Source organism: Saccopteryx bilineata, chromosome 3 (genome assembly GCF_036850765.1).
Source record: "Saccopteryx bilineata isolate mSacBil1 chromosome 3, mSacBil1_pri_phased_curated, whole genome shotgun sequence".
NCBI classification, from domain to species: Eukaryota; Metazoa; Chordata; class Mammalia; order Chiroptera; family Emballonuridae; genus Saccopteryx; species Saccopteryx bilineata.
Genome location: NC_089492.1, coordinates 315,541 through 334,724, shown reverse-complemented (window position 1 = coordinate 334,724; position 19,184 = coordinate 315,541). Strand labels below are relative to the sequence as shown.

General features: G+C 50.9%; 1 protein-coding gene and 1 pseudogene across 5 annotated transcripts in view; one reads left to right on the top strand and one right to left on the bottom strand.

Moving 5' to 3' along the window:
* ARHGAP39 (Rho GTPase activating protein 39) overlaps nucleotides 1-19,184 on the bottom strand; it is an 84,763-nt gene that overhangs the window by 29,266 nt on the left and 36,313 nt on the right. For 4 of the 5 annotated variants that reach the window (XM_066265363.1, XM_066265367.1, XM_066265365.1 and 1 more), the window contains exons 3-4: nucleotides 18,236-18,667; nucleotides 6,743-6,826 (exon numbers count right to left, since the gene is read on the bottom strand). In XM_066265363.1, coding sequence (XP_066121460.1) covers nucleotides 6,743-6,826; nucleotides 18,236-18,667 — 516 coding nt within the window. The remainder of the gene's footprint in view (nucleotides 1-6,742; nucleotides 6,827-18,235; nucleotides 18,668-19,184) is intronic. The other variant, XM_066265368.1, reaches the window with a different exon arrangement.
* Nucleotides 15,299-16,398, top strand: LOC136329376 (40S ribosomal protein S3a-like; annotated as a pseudogene).

Here is a 19,184-nt window from a genome sequence, read left to right as displayed (position 1 = left end):
GGGTTCGATTCCCAGCCAGGGCACACAGGAGAGGCGCTCATCTGCTTCTCCACCCCTCCCCCTCTCCTTCCTCTCTGTCTCTCTCTTCCTCTTCTGCAGCCAAGGCTCCATTGGAGCAAAGATGGCCCGGGCGCTGAGGATGGCTCTATGGCCTCTGCCTCAGGTGCTAGAATGGCTCTGGTTCCAGCGGAGCAATAGCCCCAGATGGGCAGAGCATTGCCCCTGGTGGGTATGCTGGGTGCATCCCGGTCGGGCGCATGTGGGAGTCTGTCTGACTGCCTCCCTGTTTCCAGCTTCAGAAAAATACAAAAAAATAAATAATTTAAATAAACAAACAAACAAAGTCAGTCAGTGCCTGGTAACTCCAAAATATAAATTTCTCTGGGTCTGTTTCTATTGTCTGTTATTGTTTTTAATCAGTTCTGTTACTTCTGGACTGAAATTCTGGTGACTGTGTATGAAAAACTATGGAGAGAATCTGAGCTCAGTTCACTTTTGCTTCTGGCCAGCAGCTGAAGTGAGGATAGGTTCCCTGAATCTCATCTGCCACCAAACTGACTGGAAGTCAAGCTGGTCTACTTATGACTTCCCCTCCTCCTAATTCCACATGGAAACATGGTTTGTTAACCAGGGTTCCTCTCTGACTCCTAAGCTATGACGCTTGGATTCCCAGACGCATGAAGTCACCCAAAGATCAGCTCAGTGCTCGGCCCCCTGACTGTGCTGAGGGAGAGGCACCCTCACATGTGTGCTGGGCTGCACCGGTCCCCACAGCTAGGCCCCCAAGTCCTTGTTCCTCAGGAGATCTCTGATGACTTCAGGGTAACTGTCTATTTTCTTCCTGGTGTGCCTGCTGGTTTCAGATAAGTATATCCACCACTGCAGAAAGTGGAGATTCCAACATGTTAAGATGCCAGCTGTGCAGTCTGATCCCTCTACCTTTGTCCTCCGATTACCGCTGGGCCTTTCTGGACAAGCCACAGTCCTCATTGCTGGGGGTGGGCTAGCTGGGGACTGGAGAGCATGGGGTAGAGACATGAGCTCAGGGTGAGGGAGAGGCCCCGGCCGGCTGGGAGGCAGCCTGGCCCAGAACGCCTGCACACGCCCAGCCATCCCAGACAGGACCCAGCCCTGCTGGTCAGTGCTGACGCCCGGCAGCATGGTCTCACCACGCAGCCCCCCAGGGTGCTGCCGCGCCAGCTAGGCAGGGCAGAAGCCAAGTGTGCAAAGGGCCAGCTCATCCTGAGCACTGGCTCTGGAGTCAGGAGATCTGGGACTGGAGCCAGCCCGCTGCTCCCTGGCTGTGGGGCTTGGGAAAACCACTTACCATCTCTGTCTCAGTGTCCCCATCAGCGCTTCCAAGGACTAAACAACATACTGTGCACATGGTCAAGCCCTTAGTTCAGGACCCACACAGGAAACACAGAGCGAGTACAAACCACTACTTCTCACAGCTTTTCACCACGCAGCAGACTCCGCCCTGTGAGGCCCTCCACGGGGCTCAGGGTAAAACACAATCCCTGCCTGGCAAAGGGTGCCGAGAGCTGCAGGCAAAGGAGGCGCCTCATCGGTCTGTCAGTCACAAGCCATCGAGTTGTGCTGCAGGATCGGGAGGGTGGGCAAGTGTCAGGCAGAGTCCAGAGCATGTGAGAGGCTGTGGCCATTCTACTACCTGACAGCCATTCCATCTGGCCAGGCAGAGATGGGAGAGAAGGAGGCAGGAAGACGACTTATAGCCCTCCCCTCCGTCATGCAGACAGTGCCCTAGGCTGGGGGCGGACCAGGGCTGCAGCCCTTCTGTGCCCAGGTACCTCCAAGACTTCTCTCTCTTTAGATGCTCCAGGCAGGTCCAAAGTCCCTGCAGCCACCATGTCACAGATGGAGACATGAGCCCTGGAGGCTAGAGATGGTCCTCGGTTACAGAGAGCAGATGCACCCACAGCCAAATGTAGCCTACCCTCAACCAGGCCATCAGCCTCTGGTCTGATGTGCATCTCTCAGCCTGTCCCCCTGGGCTAACCCTCCCACTCACTGTGCCGGCAGCTTCACCTGCTGCCCAGGTCGGGCCCTGGGGGCCTTTCCACAGCTCCATGCTCTGCACACCCACTGGACCCCACTGTGGTCCGTCCCTCAGGGCTCCTCCTTGAGCCCTCACATCCAGTTTGCAGGCCCTGCTGTCCGCTTCTCCTCCAGAGACTCTTCAGCTTGCCCCCCAGGACCACCAAGCAGCCCCTTCACCCAGTCCACGCTCCCTGGTCGGCTCTCAGACCTCCATGTCTTCAATGCTCCCCAAACCCAGCAGGCCTATTCTTTTATTTATTTATTTATTTATTTATTATAATTAAGAAATAATTTGGCATTGATGTTAAGAAACCTGGCATATTCTTCATCAAAACAGACTCTTTTCAAGCCACAGGGATAAATACTGCCTGTTTTTTTTGTTTGTTTTGTTTTTTTGTATTTTTCTGAAGCTGGAAACAGGGAGAGACAGTCAGACAGACTCCCGCATGCGCCCGACCGGGATCCACCCGGCATGCCCACCAGGGGGCGATGCTCTGCCCCTCCGGGGCGTTGTTCTGTCGTGACCAGAGCCACTCTAGCGCCTGAGGCAGAGGCCAAGGAGCCATCCCCAGCACCCAGGCCATCTTTGCTCCAAAGGAGCCTCGCTGCGGGAGGGGAAGAGAGAGACAGAGAGGAAGGAGAGGGGGAGGGGGTGAGAAGCAGATGGGCGCTTCTCCTGTGTGCCCTGGCCGGGAATCGAACCCGGGACTTCTGCACGCCAGGCCGACGCGCTACCACAGCAGGCCTATTCTTAACTCTCCTAGGGTGGGGGGCACCGAGGCAGAGACACACCACCCATCCCTAGACAAAAAGGGACGACTGCCCAGTTATCCGAAGGATGCAGGAGAACCTTCCCATGCTTCTGGAGATGCTGGAAGCAAGGTGAGCAAGGGAGGAGGTGGGTGCGGAAAGGGCAGGCGCAGGGACAAAGGGCACTAAGCATAGGGCACTCCTCCCAGGACTTGTTTCAAAAGCAGAATGGAGAGCTCTGCACCGAACCAAAGCCCCAGAGGGCCGCTCCGCTGCACCTACTCAGCGAAGCAGCTGCTCCGTGTGCGACACTAGGACCCGATACTGCTTGCCCAGAGCAGAACTTCTGCACCACTGTGTGTAAGTGCACCTCACGGAGGCACACTCACGTGCAACAGAAGAAACCAATCACGTGAACTGATGTTTGAAAACAAAGTAACTGGCCCTGGCCGGTTAGCTCAGTGGTAGAGCATCGGCCTGGCGTGCAGGAGTCCCGGGTTCAATTCCCGGCCAGGGCACACAGGAGAAGCGCCCATCTGTTTCTCCACCCCTCCCCCTCTCCTTCCTCTCTGTCTCTCTCTTCCCCTCCCGCAGCCGAGGCTCCATTGGAGCAAAGTTGGCCCGGGTGCTGAGGATGGCTCCGTGGCCTCTGCCTCAGGCGCTAGAATGGCTCTGGTTGCAACGGAGCAACGCCCCAGAATGAGAGCATCGCCCCCTGGTGGGCATGCCAGATGGATCCCGTTCGGGCGCATGCGGGAGTCTGTCTGACTGCCTCCCCGTTTCCAGCTTCGGAAAAATACAAAAAAAACAAACAAAAAATGAAAATAAAGTAACTATATAGTCCTCCTTCACGCCCACTGACGCCCATCCATGTCGGGCCGGGCAGGTTGTCCATCACCACTTCCGCCCTGCTCAGCGCAAAACCTTGGCAGGCGGCACGGGCTGCACCGAGGCAGGCTCCTTCCCGCTCCCCTTCCTCTGCAGACCCTGCCCACAGCGCCTGAGGGGAGGGTAGCAGTGTCCTTCCCCTCTCTGTCTATAAACGGTAGCAGCCCCTACTATTCCCGCTGTGAGCAACTGTATTCCCCCCTAAAACAGCGTCCTGTTCTCAGGTCAAGCCCAGCTGGGACCTGACAAAGCAGGGCAGACAGCACAGGGCCACCAAAGACCAGGTGGGCTTGTCTGAGGACCTGACCTGCCTGTGAGACAAAGTGGTTTCTACTGCTTGATATGACCAACACCATCCTTTTCTTTTCTTTTAAAATGTTTATTTATTGATTTTGTGTGTGTGTGTGTATTTTTCCGAAGTTGGAAACGGGGAGGCAGTCAGACAGACTCCTCCATGTGCCCGACTAGGATCCACCCGGCACGCCCACCAGGGGGCGATGCTCTGCCCATCTGGGGCGTTGCTCTGTTGCGGCCGGAGCCATTCTAGCGCCTGAGGCAGAGGCCACGGAGCCATCCTCAGCGCCCAGGACAACTTTGCTCCAGTGGAGCCTTGGCTGCGGGAGGGGAAGAGAGAGACAGAGAGGAAGGAGAGGGGGAGGGGTGGAGGAGCAGATGGGCGCCTCTCCTGTGTGCCCTGGCTGGGAATCGAACCCGGGACTTCTGCACGCCAGGCCGACGCTCTACCACTGAGCCAACTGGCCAGGGCCTGATTTTTAATGAGAGGAAAGGAGAGGGGAGAAGGGGAGAGGAGGAGAGTGAAAGATAGAAAGGGAGAGAGGAGCATCGATCTGTTGCATGTGGTCTGACTGGAAATCACACTGACAACCTCCGTGCTCTGGGACGATGCTCTAACCAACTGAGCTCTTCAGCCAGGGCTTTCCTTTTTCTTTAATTTTTAAAATGATTTATTGACTTTAGAGAGCAAGAGGAAGGGAGAGAGAGAAAAACACTGATTTGTCGTTCCACTTATTTATGCATTCAGTGGTTCTGTGAGGTTTCATTGTGTTTTTTTTTTGGGGGGGGGAGATAGAGAAAGAGAGAAGCATCAACTTGTTGTTCCACTTAGTTGTGCCCCCGACTGCTTCTCATATGTGCCCCGACCTGGGCTCAAGCCAGAGATCTCGGCGCTCTGGGACAATGCTCAATCCACTGTGCCACCGGCCAGGGCTCAGTGGCTGATTTTTTTTAAATGAATTTTTAAATTATTATTATTTATTTATTCATTTTAGAGAGGAGAGAAAGAGAAGGGGGGGGAGCAGGAAGCATCAACTCCCATATGTGCCTTGACCAGACAAGCCCAAGGTTTCGAACCAATGACCTCAGCATTCCAGGTCGAAACTTTATCCACTGCACCACAGGTCAGGTAGTGGTTGATTCTTGTGTGTGCCCTGACCAAGAACTGAACTTGTCATCTTGGCATATCGAGACGATACTCTAACCAACTGAGACACCCAGCCAGGGGTGAACAGACACCATCTTGAGAAGCAAGATGCTCTCAGTGGCAGGGCGTCCACCCCAGGAGGGAGGGCCTGTGTCACCTGGAAGGACATCATTACAGAGATAAGCAAGCCCATTACATTCCTCACTGCCATGGAATATCCAGCTCTTAACAAGCACACACCACTTGGCCGTAGCCACCTGGGTTCCTGGAGGCCACAGGTGTCACGCCCACGTCCCCTTCAGGGTGCAGAGATCCAGGACTCAGCTTCTGTCCTAAGTTCCTTTAGGAAACTTCCTGCTTAGTTCTGCAGTTTCCAGCCTCTTCCTTCAGGCTCTCGGCCTGGGCTCCCCAGGTGGCTTTCCCAGCAGTGTCGCAGCACAGAGACCCCACCAGCCAGCCGCGCACACCCCACTTCACTGGGTGGACACAGGCATGGGAGGCTGGGAGAACCTCCACGGTCACACAGCCACACGGCTGGACCAGGGTCACCTCAGATCCCCTCCTAACGGGCTGACATAAAATCCCAGTTACCACTTCCAATCTCAATCTTTAAAAGTGTTGGAGAAAACCGCTGAAGACCTCTTAGGTCAGGGGTCGGGAACCTATGGTCGCGAGCCAGATGTGGCTCTTTTGATGGCTGCATCTGGCTCGCAGACAAATCTTTAATTAAAAAAAATAACGTTAACATAAAACATTCTCATGTATTACAATCCATTCATTTCGTGCCACTCATAGTTCATGGTTGCGGGTGGCTGGAGCCAATCACAGCTGTCGTCCGGGACAACACCAAATTTTTATTGGATAATGCGTAAGGTTCATGGGTCGTTGTATGGCTCTCACGGAATTATATTTTAAAATATGTGGCGTTCATGGCTCTCTCAGCCAAAAAGGTTCCTGACCCCTGCCTTAGGTCTTCAAATTCCTCCCCAACACTGGGGTCACTACTGGTCTGTGCTGGGGCACCAAGCCACTCAGGGGCACACTTCAGTCTGGCCCCCACAGCTGGAGACTCCTTCCTGATGCAGCCTGGACACATGAGCTGGTCAAGGGATGGTCCTGCCCAGCCTAACGGCTACTATCCCCCAAGGTCCTGAGCATCATCTCTAGAACCTTCCAGAACCCTGCAGGGCCAAACCCATGGCCAGGAGAGGCCCAAGCTCCTCCCCTGTGACTGAAGTCAATGTTCCCGCTTCACCTGGGAGGTAGTCAGAGCTCCAGGAAGACCACACGCTGAGGAACCCCTAGGCCAGGGGCTGGGGGCAGCGCCACAAGCTCCATGACTCCCCAGAGTGAGCAGTGACAAGGTTCCTCTAGGACCAAAAGCTGCCACGTGAGCCTGGGGCCACTCCGGGAGGCCTCTGACTAGGTGTCTGCGGCCCCCCCAGCTCCTCCTCATGTCCTGCTGGCTGGTGCAGGGCCCGCACGCTATGCACATCAGCTACTTGCTTCCTGCTGAGCCAGACTCTTCTAGCTCCCCCAAGAGCTGCCAAGAAAACTACCCCCAGTCAGAAGACAGGCCATGCCTGAGACAGCAGGGTCTACCTGTAGTGAAGAAGCTGACCGTCCGTGTTGTAATCCCGGTAGATCTCATAGTCCTTCTCAAGGAACATTCCTGGTGGTGAAGAACTGAAATACAGCAAAAAAAAAAAAAAAAAAAAAAACAGGCAAAAAAACCCGTGAACAAAACTGTGGTAATTTAGAAATATGGTACATTTTAGAAGAGCATGCCTTTCCCTTTTAAGAATGTGGGTGTTGGCCTTTTCATTTCTCAGGAATGATCCCAGGTCCTGGCTCTTGCCTACAAAGCATTTCTTCTGCCCTGAGCCTGCAGTGCCTGGAACATGGCACAGAGAGATGGGCTGGGGTCCCCTGCCCCCAGCAGGAAGAGCCCCTCGGTGCACCGTCCAGAGGCTGGGGGTGGGCCAGGACACTGAATGCCGTCCTAGGTTTTTTGAGCTTCGCTGACTAAAACTGTGGCTGCTACTAAGGGCATGGCAAGGGGGCGAGTGAGGTGCACAGCTTCGCCCAGACCTGACCAGATGACCGAGAAGAAAGCAGGACTGGAAATACACTGATGGGGACGGGCAGCTGGTGGATGGGGGCCTAGAACACAAGAGGCATGTGGGAAGTGAGTAAGTGGGGTTATCTTGGCAAGTGTTCAAAGGCATGTGATCAAAGTAATCTGTATTTATGATTTTAAAAATTCTCAGTAATCCAGAAGTAGAAGAAAATTTACTTAATTTGACCAAGAATATGTATAAGAAATCCAAGGTCATCATAACATTTAGCAGTAAAAGGCTGAAAGCAACCCATCAATGTCAGAAAAGGACATCTCCTGAACTGCAGTGGCGCAGTGGATAAGGCGATCATCTGGGACCTGCGGTCACTGGTTTGAGACCCCGGGCTTGCCCGGTCAAGGCACAGAGGAGAAGCAACTACGAGATGATGCTTCCCACTCCTCCATTCCACTGCCTTCCTCTCTCTCTTTCTCCTCTCTCTAAAATCAATAAATAAAATATTTTTTAAAAAAAGAACATCTAAGCTCAGCACCAGTGTGTAATAGTTTTCGAAATGCAAGTCAATGCAATATGACTTTTTTAAATAAATTTAAATATTTGAAAGAGATAAAATTAGCGTTAGCTGCCAACCTAGAAAAACTAAAAGAATCAACTGAGAAACTATTAGCAGTATTAAGAGAGACTGCTAATGCAGCGCTCACTTATGCAATACACTTGACCTGTGAACAGTGTGGGTTTGACCTCCAGGCCCACAGCAAGCGAAGACAGTGTTAACTGCAGAGAAGAAAGGGAGACTTCAGCACATGGGCAGTGTGCTCCCAGGGGCGCGGCAGTCCAGGCGTGAGAACTGGATGGCCCAGGCGTAAGAACTTGTTAACCCCTAAACCCTAGGGTGGTTTAGGGGTTAACGAGCATGTGTGGTGAAGGGTTATGTGAGTCACATCACACTGTAGGCCGAGGTGGGAGTTTAGGAGACGAAGCCTGAATCCTTGCTGGCCCCACACAAAGGTGGCTTCAGACAGATTTAGGCCTCAATGTGAAATATCATATAAAACTCATGTTAACACAAAGCATGTAAAAGAGTATCTTTAGATCTAGGGCAAGGAAGAACTTCTAAAGCAAAACATTAATAACATACATTGCAAGCTTAAAAAACCTGTAAACTGGCCCTGGCCGGTTGGCTCAGCGGTAGAGCGTCGGCCTGGCGTGCGGGGGACCCGGGTTCGATTCCCGGCCAGGGCACATAGGAGAAGCGCCCATTTGCTTCCCCCCCCCCCTTCCTCTCTGTCTCTCTCTTCCCCTCCCGCAGCCAAGGCTCCATTGGAGCAAAGATGGCCCGGGCGCTGGGGATGGCTCCTTGGCCTCTGCCCCAGGCCCTAGAGTGGCTCTGGTCGCAACAGAGCGATGCCCCGGAGGGGCAGAGCATCACCCCCTGGTGGGCAGAGCGTCACCCCTGGTGGGCGTGCCGGGTGGATCCCGGTCGGGCGCATGCGGGAGTCTGTCTGTCTCTCTCTGTTTCCAGCTTCAGAAAAATACATAAAAAAAACAAACAGAAAAAACCTGTAAACTTAGTTGCATCAAAATCAAGGAAACCAACCAGGCAGATGACAGAATAGAAGGACCTCACAACCTCTGAAACCAATGAGGAATGGACATCTAGCTGATGCTCTATCCACTGATCATACGCAAGGAATTCCTGCAAACACGGGAAATAAGCCAGCAACCTCAAAGAAAAATGAGCACAAAAATATCAGCAGGCGATTCATGTCAGAGAGAACTCAAAGTCTAAAAAGCTCATGACGAGAGAACAAACATCTTGGCAAACAAAGAAATGAAACTTAAAGTGCCAGGGAGCCCCCCCCCCCCCACTGACTGGATCAGTGGGTCAAGCTGGGTGCTGGGGCTGCCCTGATGCCCCCTCCTGGCCACTGCATGGACCAGCCCACAGGACCCCAGGGCAGAGGTGCACAGAACGCAGGTGTGGAGAAGCAGCAGCATGCCAGGAGGAAGTGGGCCCCACAAGGACTCGCTCCAACAGCACGATGTACGACAGCCCCACTGCGAGCATGGTGTGCGCAGACAGGAGGAAGGGTGAGGAGGAAAAGCATGTGCCTGTAAGGACAGAGATGACAAACCAAGTCCTTCCCTGTGTCAGTCAGTGATCTTTGTAAATATAACTGCAGCTCTCCTAAAGACAGGTGTTCAGATGAATGAGAAAGAAACCAAACAGATATACGTCATTTATACGAAACATCTAGAACATCAGCATAGAGGAGGACAGTCTGGGGAAGACTACAGACACTGAGTTCATACCAAACGCAGTAGGCTTCACGGCAAAAACCACGCCAAGGGGAGAACAGATGACTGTGTAATGACGAAAGGAAAAATTACCAGGAAGACACAACAATTCCACATTTATGTGTGACCAATCCATGGCTTCTCAACACAGAGGAAGCAGCAATGGACAGATGTAAAGGAGAAACAGACCAATTCCACCATTTCAGTGGGAAGCTTTACTCTCAGAATCAGGTAGACAAAAAATTTGTAAGAAACTTGATTGATACAATTAACAGATTTGCTCTGGTGGACAGAGAGTACCCCAGACCTAACAATCATAAAATATTCCAAAACTTTGAAGTAGTCATAAAATCATCTATAAAAATTCAGGATTGCCTGACCTGTGGTGGCGCAGTGGATAAAGCGTCGACCTGGAAATGCTGAAGTTGCCGGTTCGAAACCCTGGGCTTGCCTGGTCAAGGCACATAGGGGAGTTGATGCTTCCAGCTCCTCCCCCCCTTCTCTCTCTCTCTCTGTCTCTCCTCTCTCTCTCTCTCTCTGTCTCTCTCTCTCCCTCTCCTCTCTAAAATGAATAAATAAATAAAAATATAAAATAAATAAATTAAAAAAAAAAATTCAGGATTTAGGACTCAAAGCAAGTCTCAAAAAAAAAAAATCATGGTGTCTAGCTAAAATGAAATTAAGTTGCTAATCAAGAACAAGAATGGAAAATAACCTATAGTCTCAGAAATTAAAACATTGCTAAGTTACAAATGAGTCAAAGAAGAAATTGTAATTAAAAATTAGAAAATATTTAAAATTGAGAGGCAATTCTTCATATCAAAAGTTGTATAATAAAATGAAAGCAGTATGTTGAGGGAAATTTACTACCTCAAAAGTTCATTTTATATTTTTCTTTGGGAAAGACAGGAAGGGAAAGATGAGAAGCAGCAACGTATAATTGCAGCACTTTAGTTGTTCATTGCTTCTCTCTCTCTCTCTCTCTCTCTCTCTCTCTTTTTTTTTAAGTGACAGGAGGGGAGATAGTGAGACAGACTCCCAAACGTGCACCAACCCAGATCCACCTAGCAACCCCTGTCTAGGGCTGATGTTTGGAACTGAGCTATTTTTAGCACCTGAGTCCGACATGCACACCAACTGAGCTATTGGCTGCAGTAGGTAAAGAGGAAGAAAAGGGGAAGAGGGAGAGGAAGAGAAGCAGATGGTCACTTCTTCTGTGTGCCCTGACTGGGAATCGAACCCAGGACATCCACACACTTGGCTGGTGCTCTATCCACTGAGCAAATCAGCCAGGGCCTATGGATTGCTTCTTATAATATGCCTTGACCAGGGGGCTCCAGCTGAGCCAGTGACCTTTGGGCTCAAGCCAGTGACCATGAGGTCATGTCTATAATCTTATGCTCAAGCTGGCTACCCTATACTCAGGCTGCTTAGCCCATGCTCCAGCCAGATGAGTCCACATTCAAACCGGTCAATGCTCTCTCTATCCACTGTGTCACTACCTAGTCAAGACTCAAAAATTCCTTTTAGAAGGAAGTGTAGGGCCCTGGCTGGTTTGTTCAGTGGTAGAGTGTTGGCCTGGTGTATGGATGTCCAGGGTTTGATTCCCAGTCAGGGTACACAGGAGAAGCGAACATCTGCTTCTCCCCACTCCCCCATGCTTCCCCTCTCGCAGCCATGGCTTGAGCTCATCGGCCCAGGCACTGAGGATGGCTCTGTGAAGCCTCCACCTCAGGCACTAAAAATAGCTTGGTTGTGAGCATGGCCCCAAATGGGCAGAGCATGGCCTTAGACAAGAGGTTGCCAGGTAGATTCCAGTTGGGGCAATGCAGGCGTCTCTCAATATCCTCTCACTTCGAAAAGAAGGAAGAAGAAAGTGTGGGATAAAACACGTTAAGCTCCCAACTCAGTAAGTTAAAGAAGGGAGAAGAAATAATGTCAAATAAAGAAGCAGAATAAGTCAAATAAGGAAAAGAGAAAAATGCAAAGGGAGGATCACTGAAGTCAAAAGTGGTTCTTTGAACAGACTAGTGAAGTTCACATTCCCGACAAAGCTGAACAGGAGCGCCCAACCTCTGGTTACACTGGAGGACAGAATCTCAAAACAGAAAGAACACTATGAGTTGCTTTACGCTAATATATTTATAAACACATAAATGGATCACTTAATAGAAAAACATTTTATAAAATAAGATTTAAGATATTTAAAAAGACCTAAATGTTCCTGCAAACATTAAAGAAATTGAATCAGTACTTAAAAATCTATGCAGAAAAACCACAAGCCTGGAAGGCACACTAGTGTGCGGGCCACACACCCAAAAATAGGTAACGGTTTGGAGGACAGAGATGCAGCCAATGCTCCCAGTGTGGGGATGAAACCCGGCCACGCACAGAATGAGGAGGAAGGTACAGGCCATTTTCACTGATCAACATGGAAAAATCCTAAATAAAATATTAGCAACCTGAGCCTGACCTGTGGTGGCGCAGTGGATAAAGCGTCGACCTGGAAATGCTGAGGTCGCCGGTTCAAAACCCTGGGCTTGCCTGGTCAAGGCACATATGGGAGTTGATGCTTCCAGCTCCTCCCCCCCCTTCTCTCTCTCTCCCCCTCTGTCTCTCCCTCTCCTCTCTAAAATGAATTAAAAAAAAATATATATATATATATATATTAGCAACCTGAATCTATTTACAACTTTATACATACTGAGTGTCTCAGAAATGCAAAAAATACAGAGTAACAATATGCATGTACTTATTATTTATTTAATAAAGACTTTATTTATTGATTTTACAGAGATGGGGGGGTAGAGTGAGAAGTATCAACTCATAGTTGTGTCATTTTTTGAAGCCCAGGGTTCCAAACTGGTGACCTCAGCATTTTAGGTCAACGGTTTATCCACTGCGCACCACAATAACTTTTTAAATGCGAATTGCAATAGTATCCTGGGGCTGCCATCACAAAGTGCCACAGACTGGGGGCTTAAAACCACAGAAACTCAGACTCTCACAGTCTGGAGGTAAAAAGTCCAAGCTCAGGAGCCAACTGGGCTGGTTTCTCCTCGAGGCCATGAGGGACACACACTGTCCCAGGAGTCGGCAATATTTGGCTTGCAGACGCATTGCTCCAATCTCTGCCTCTGTGGTCACAGGGCATTCTCCCTGGTTTCTGTCTTCTTCTTCTTCTTTTTTTTTTTTACAGGGACAGAGAAAGAGAGGGAGGGATAGACAGGGACAGACAGAAAGAAACGGAGAGAGATGAGAAGCATCAATCATCAGTTTTTCATTGCGAGACCTTAGTTGTTCATTGATTGCTTTCTCATATGTGCCTTGACCGTGGGCCTTCAGCAGACCGAGTGACCTCTTGCTCGAGCCAGCAACCTTGGGTCCAAGCTGGTGAGCTTTTGCTCACACGAGATGAGCCCGCGCTCAAGCTGGTGACCTTGGGGTCTCGAACCTGGGTCCTCTGCATCCCAGTCCGACGCTCTACCCACTGCGCCACCGCCTGGTCAGGCTGGTTTCTGTCTTCTTATAAGGACACTAGTCCTACTGGATGAGGGCCCACCCTGCTCCCAGTGACCTCATCTTAATCTGTGGAGTGGGGGCAAAATTCAACCTATAACATGGAAAGCAATAGACTCAAAGCATATACTTGATAAAATACTATATCCATTCACAGAGGAAAGCCTAGCAATAGGACGGGACCTCCCAAGCCTGAGGGACAGTGTCACCGAGTTATAGGGACAGCAGCTTGCAGCCTGAGTGTTGGGACAAGGCCAGGGTGCTGGCCCTTCTGGGTTCAGTTCTGTTCTGACCATTGTGGGGCAGCCAGCCAGCATCACAGGTATGGAATGATGAATCTTTAGTGAGATGAATTTGAGTTCAACAAAAGTGTAAAAAATAAGACTGACATAAAAATCAGTGTCTGACCTGACCGGTGGCGGCACAGTGGACTGAGCGTCAGCCCTGGATGCTGAGGGCCCCAGTTCGAAACCCTGAGGTTGCTGGCTAGAGTGCAGGCTCATCAGCTTGGGTGCGGGTTCTCGGCTTGAGTGCAGGGTCATCAACATGATCCCAAAGGCACTGGCTAGAGCCCAACGGTCGCTGGCTTGAGCCCCATGGTCAAGGCACACATGAGAAGCAATCAATGAACAACTAAAGTGAGGCAACTATGAGTTGATGCTTCTCATCTCCCTCCTCCCCACCCTCCCATCTCTCTCTCTCTCAAAGAAAAAAAATGTCTGTTTACTACTGGTAATCAGAAAACAGGACTTTAACCTTGGCTATGTAGCTCAGTTGGTTAGAGCGCCATCCTGATATACCAACGTTGCAGGTTCGATCCCTGGTCAGGGCACACACAAGAATTAACCAGCCTGACCAGGCAGTGGCACAGTGGATAGAGCGTCAGACTGGGATGCGGAGGACCCAGGTTCGAGACCTCAAGGTTGCCAACTTGAGAGCGGGCTTATCTGGTTTGAGCAAAGCTCACCAGCTTAGACTCAAGGTTGCTGGCTCGAGCAAGGGGTCACTCAGTCTGCTGAAGGCCCATGGTCAAGGCACATATGAGAAAGCAATCAATGAACAACTACGGTGTCGCAACGAAAAACTGATGATTGATGCTTCTCATCTCTCTCCGTTCCTGTCTGTTCTCTGACTGTCTCTCTGTTCCTGTAAAAAAAAAAAGAACTAACCAATAGCCTGACCTGTGGTGGCGCAATGGGTAAAGCATAGACTGGAATGCTGAGGTCGCCTGTTCAAAACCTCAGGCTTGCCCGGTCAAGGCACATATGGGAGTTGATGCTTTCTGCTCCTCCCCCTTTCTCTCTCTCTCTCTTTCTCTGTCTCCTCTCTCTAAAATGAATAAAATCTAAAAAAAAAAAAAAGGAATTAACCAATAAATTCATAAATATATAGAACAAATCAATATTTCTCTCTCGCTCTTTCTTGCTCTCTCTCTTTCCCTTCCCCCCCAAAATAATTTTTTAAATATGACTTTGGCCCTGGCTGATTGGCTCAGTGGTAGAGCATGAGCCTGGCATGTGGAAGCCCCCGGTTTGATTCCTGGTCAGGGCACAAAGGAGAAGCGCCCATCTGTTTCTCTACCCCTTCCTCTCCCCTCTTCTCTCTCTCTCTCTTTTTCTCTTCCCCCTAACCACAGCCATGGCTCAACTGCTTTGAGCACATTGGCTCCAGGTGCTGAGGATGGCTCTGTTTAGTCTCTGCCTCAGGCACTAAAAATAGCTCGGTTGTGAGCATGGCTCCAGATGAAGTTTCTGGGTGGATCTCGGTCAGGGCACATCTGGGAGTCTGTCTATCTTCCACTCCTCTCACTTGGAGAAGAAATATATGTATATATGAATTAAAAAAAAAGAGATGTGGCCCTGGCCAGTTGGCTCAGTGGTAGAGCGTCAGCCCAGAGTATGGATGTCCTGGGTTCGATTCCCAGTCAGGGCATATAGGAGAAGTGATCATCTGCTTTTCCACCTCTCCCTCTTCTCGCTCGCTCTCTCCTCCTCCTGCAGCCATGGCTTGATTGGAGTGAGTTGGCCCTGGGTGCTGAGGATGGCTCCATGCTCTTCACCTCAGGTGCTGAGAGGAGCTCAGTTGCTGAGCAACGGAGAAAGGCCCTAGATGGGCAGAGCATCGCCCCCTAGTGGGGTTGCTGGGTGGATACTGATCGGGGCACACGGAGGAATCTGTTTCTGCTTCCTCTCCTCTCACTGAATAATAATAATAATAAAAAAAAGGGATGTATCTGAGAAGCACCATGGCGTAGTTTGTTACAAAAGGCGGCAAGAAGGGAGCTAAGAAGACAGTGGTTGGTCTACTTTTTAAAAAAGATTGGTGTGATGTAAAACCAGCAGCTATGATCAATATTAGCAATATTGGAAAACCACTAGTCACGAGAACTCAAGGAACCAGAACTGCATCTGATGGTCTTAAGAATTGTGTTTTTGAAGTGAGGCTAGCTGACTAGCAAAATGATCAAGTTGCACTTAGAAAATCTGAGCTAATTACTGAGGGTGTTCAGGGCAAAAACTGCCTAATTTTCATGGCGTGGATCTTACCTGTGACAAAATGTGCTGCATGGTAAAAAAAATGGCAGACCGTAACTGAAGCTCAAGTTGACATGAAGACTACTGATGGTTATTTGCTTAATCTATTTTGTGTTGGTTTTACCAAAAAATACAACAATCAGATTGGGAAGACCTCTTATGCTCCACAGTAGCAGGTCCGTGAAACCCGCCAGATGATGGAAACCATGACCTGAGAGGTGCCGACAGATGAGGTCAAACTGCTTCCAGATAACACTGGAGACATAGAAGAGGCTTGCCAATCTACTTATCCACTCCGCGATGTCTTTGTTAAGAAAGTCAAAATGCTGAAGAAGCCCAGGTGGTTTTTTTTTTTGTTGTTTTTTTTTAGAGACAGAGGGAGAGAGAGAGAGATAGACAGGAACGGAGAGATGAGAAGCATCAATCATTAGTTTTTCGTTGTGTGTTGCAACATCTTAGTTGTTCATTGACTGCTTTCTCATATGTGCCTTGACCGCGGGCCTTCAGCAAACCAAGTAACCCCTTGCTCGAGCCAGCGACCTTGGGCTCAAGCTGGTGAGCTTTTGCTCAAACCAGATGAGCCCGCGCTCAAGCTGGCGACCTCGGGGTCTCGAACCTGGGTCCTCTGCATCCTAGTCCAATGCTCTATCCACTGCGCCACCGCCTGGTCAGGCGAAGCCTAGGTTTTAAGTGGGAAAGCTCATGGAACTTCACGGTGAAGGCAGCAGTTCTGGAAAAGCTACTAGGGGTGAGTCAGGTGAGGAAGGTGGACAAGCTTCATCCCTGATGGACTGATGGGTATGAGCCCACAGTCCAAGGATCTGTTTAAAATTCAAACATTTAATGGTGACAAATAAAAGGTCCTATTTGTGATTAAAAGAGAGAGAGAGAGAGAGAGAGAGAGAGAGAGAGACAGATATATTCTGGACAGTTAGCTCAGTCTGGTAGAGGGTTGACCCGAAACACCAAGATTGCAATTTCGACCCCCAGTCAGGGCACATACTGGAAGTGACCAATGAATAACACAACCAAGTGGAACAACAAATGAATGCTTCTCTCTGTCTTTCCTTTCCTCTTTCTGTCTCTCTAAAATCAATCAATCAATAAAAAACAAATAAAAGATAAAAATAAAAAAGAAGATACAACTTACAAAAGCCAGAGCTATCAAATTGATACTTCACCTAGAAATAAGTCTTAAAAATATACAAGTCCATTGTGGAGAAAAGTATTAAAATATACCACCTTCATACATGGGAGAAGACAATCTAACAAAGATATCTATTTCACCCAAACCGACCCATCAATTCAATACAATTCTAATCCAAATCCAAACAGGGCTTCTGGTAGAAATCCTGATCCCACTGATCTGGTGGTCCTATTTCACCGCAGAACATCTAAGATGCTTTTGGAAAAAGGACACTCCGTCCCCTAGACAGATAGCTCAGCCTTGGGTTGGAGGGTACAGTGGTGGGGAGAGGGGTGGCTTCTCCAGGCCAGTACCCAGAATGTGGGTGACACGCATCTGTTAAGAGAACCCTAGGCCCTGGCCGGTTGGCTCAGTGGTAGAGCATCAGCTTGGCGTGCAGGAGTCCCGGGTTCGATTCTCGGCCAGGGCACACAGGAGAAGCGTCCATCTGCTTCTCCACCCCTCCCCCTCTCCTTCCTCTCTGTCTCTTTCCCTCCCGTAGCCAAGGCTCCATTGGAGCAGGGTTGGCCCGGGCGCTGAGGATGGCTCCATGGCCTCTGCCTCAGGTGCTAGAATGGCTCTGGATGCAACAGAGCAACGCCCCAGATGGGCAGAGCATCGCCCCATGGTGGGCATGCCGGGTAGATCCCAGTCGGGCACACGCAGAGTCTGTCTGACTGCCTCCCCGTTTCCAACTTCAGAAAAATACGGGGGGGGGGGGGAGAGAACCCTAGGCCCTGGCCGGTTGGCTCAGTGGTAAGAGCGTCGGCCTGGCGTGCAGAAGGCCCAGGTTCGATTCCTGGCCAGGGCACACAGGAGAAGCGCCCATCTGCTTCTCCACCCCTCCCCCTCTCCGTCCTCTCTGTCTCTCTCTTCCCCTCCCGCAGCCAAGGCTCCATTGGAGCAAAGATGGCCCGGATGCTGGGGATGGCTCCTTGGCCTCTACCCCAGGCGCTAGAGTGGCTCTGGTCGCAACAGAGCGATGCCCCAGAGAGGCAGAGCATCGCCCCCTGGTGGGCGTGCCGGGTGGATCCCGGTCGGGCGCATGCGGGAGTCTGTCTGACTGTCTCTCCCCATTTCTAGCTTCAGAAAAATACAAAAAAAAAAAAAAATCACAAGCCAATAAAAATGAGTGGCTCTCTGAGTCCTGGATTAGAGGACACAGCACAGCCTGTGGGCTGCAGCACAGCATGGATTCCTGGAGGACATTAGAGGTGTACACACTGATCTGACCCCTGTACATGCCAGTCTTCCTCAGGTGGTGTAGGAGCACCACAGCCAGCTATGCAGCCCCCAGCCACCTTATGCATTGTCCACTCTCCCAGTGGCCACCAACTGGCCCTTCCCTTTCCAGGTGCTTGTGCGTCATTCTCAGAGGATCAAGACGGGCCCCCAGTGCAAAAAGGGTCTCAATGGCTTTACGGCTTCTGCTGTCTGTGTGAAACCCAGCCTGCCCCCCACCTGCCCTGCTACCCCTCACCTGCCACTCTCCTCCTTTGTAGCCCCAAACGCCATCTGCCGGGTCCTCCCCAGCGGCTCCTGTGCCTTCTCCCCAGTGTCCAGCTCTGGCTCCAGGGAGGAGCTGGTGCTTCCGTCGCGGCTGACGCTGCTGCCGCGCCCAGGGCTGTTATCTGCTGAAGCTCGGGGGGACTCGGTGTTCTGTTTCAGGGTCTGCAGCTTGGCCAGGGGGATGATGTCGCAGCCCTGTGGCCGGTGCCACACGGTGCGCTGCGTGGTGGCACTGTAGTAGTAGAACCGGGAAGTGTTGGGATCGAAGAGCTCCCACCACTGGTTCTCGCTGGTGCGCTTGATGCGGACGCCCGCCGGCGGGTCCCACACGCACTCGCCAGTGACCAGGTTGGCGTACATGCGCTCACGTGTGCGGGGCTCGATAATCTCCACCCATTCCAGCCTGGGAAAGAGGCAGACAGCGTGAGCGCGCAGGGGCAGGCGGCCGTCCAGCACCACCCCCCACACCCCAGATCCGGCCCCTGCCCTGCACCCTGAGACCATCTACCCACTGGCAACATCTGCAGACCCTGCACCCTGCATGGGACCCTCTCTCACATTCATCAGCTTCAAATGCAAGATACCCCATCAGTTACAAAATAAAACCTTTCTGAAACTTATTTGTGTCCTCATCACTTACAAAGTCCAATCTGGAAGGACACAGTCAGTCCATAACAGAAACAATTTTAGATTTATAAAAGAGTTGGGAAAACAGCCTTCCTCCATGCTCCCCAATTACCATACCACAGAACACATGCAGGGGTCAAGACCTGGCAGGATAGTGCAGGCCAGCATGGGGCACATGGGGTTCACTCTGTCCCACAGACGGGTCAGGCTTTCCCCCACGACACAGCTGCTCTCTCCTGGGCTGGAGTGCCACGCGGGGAACGGCTGCATGCAGACAGCCTGCTTCTTACCAT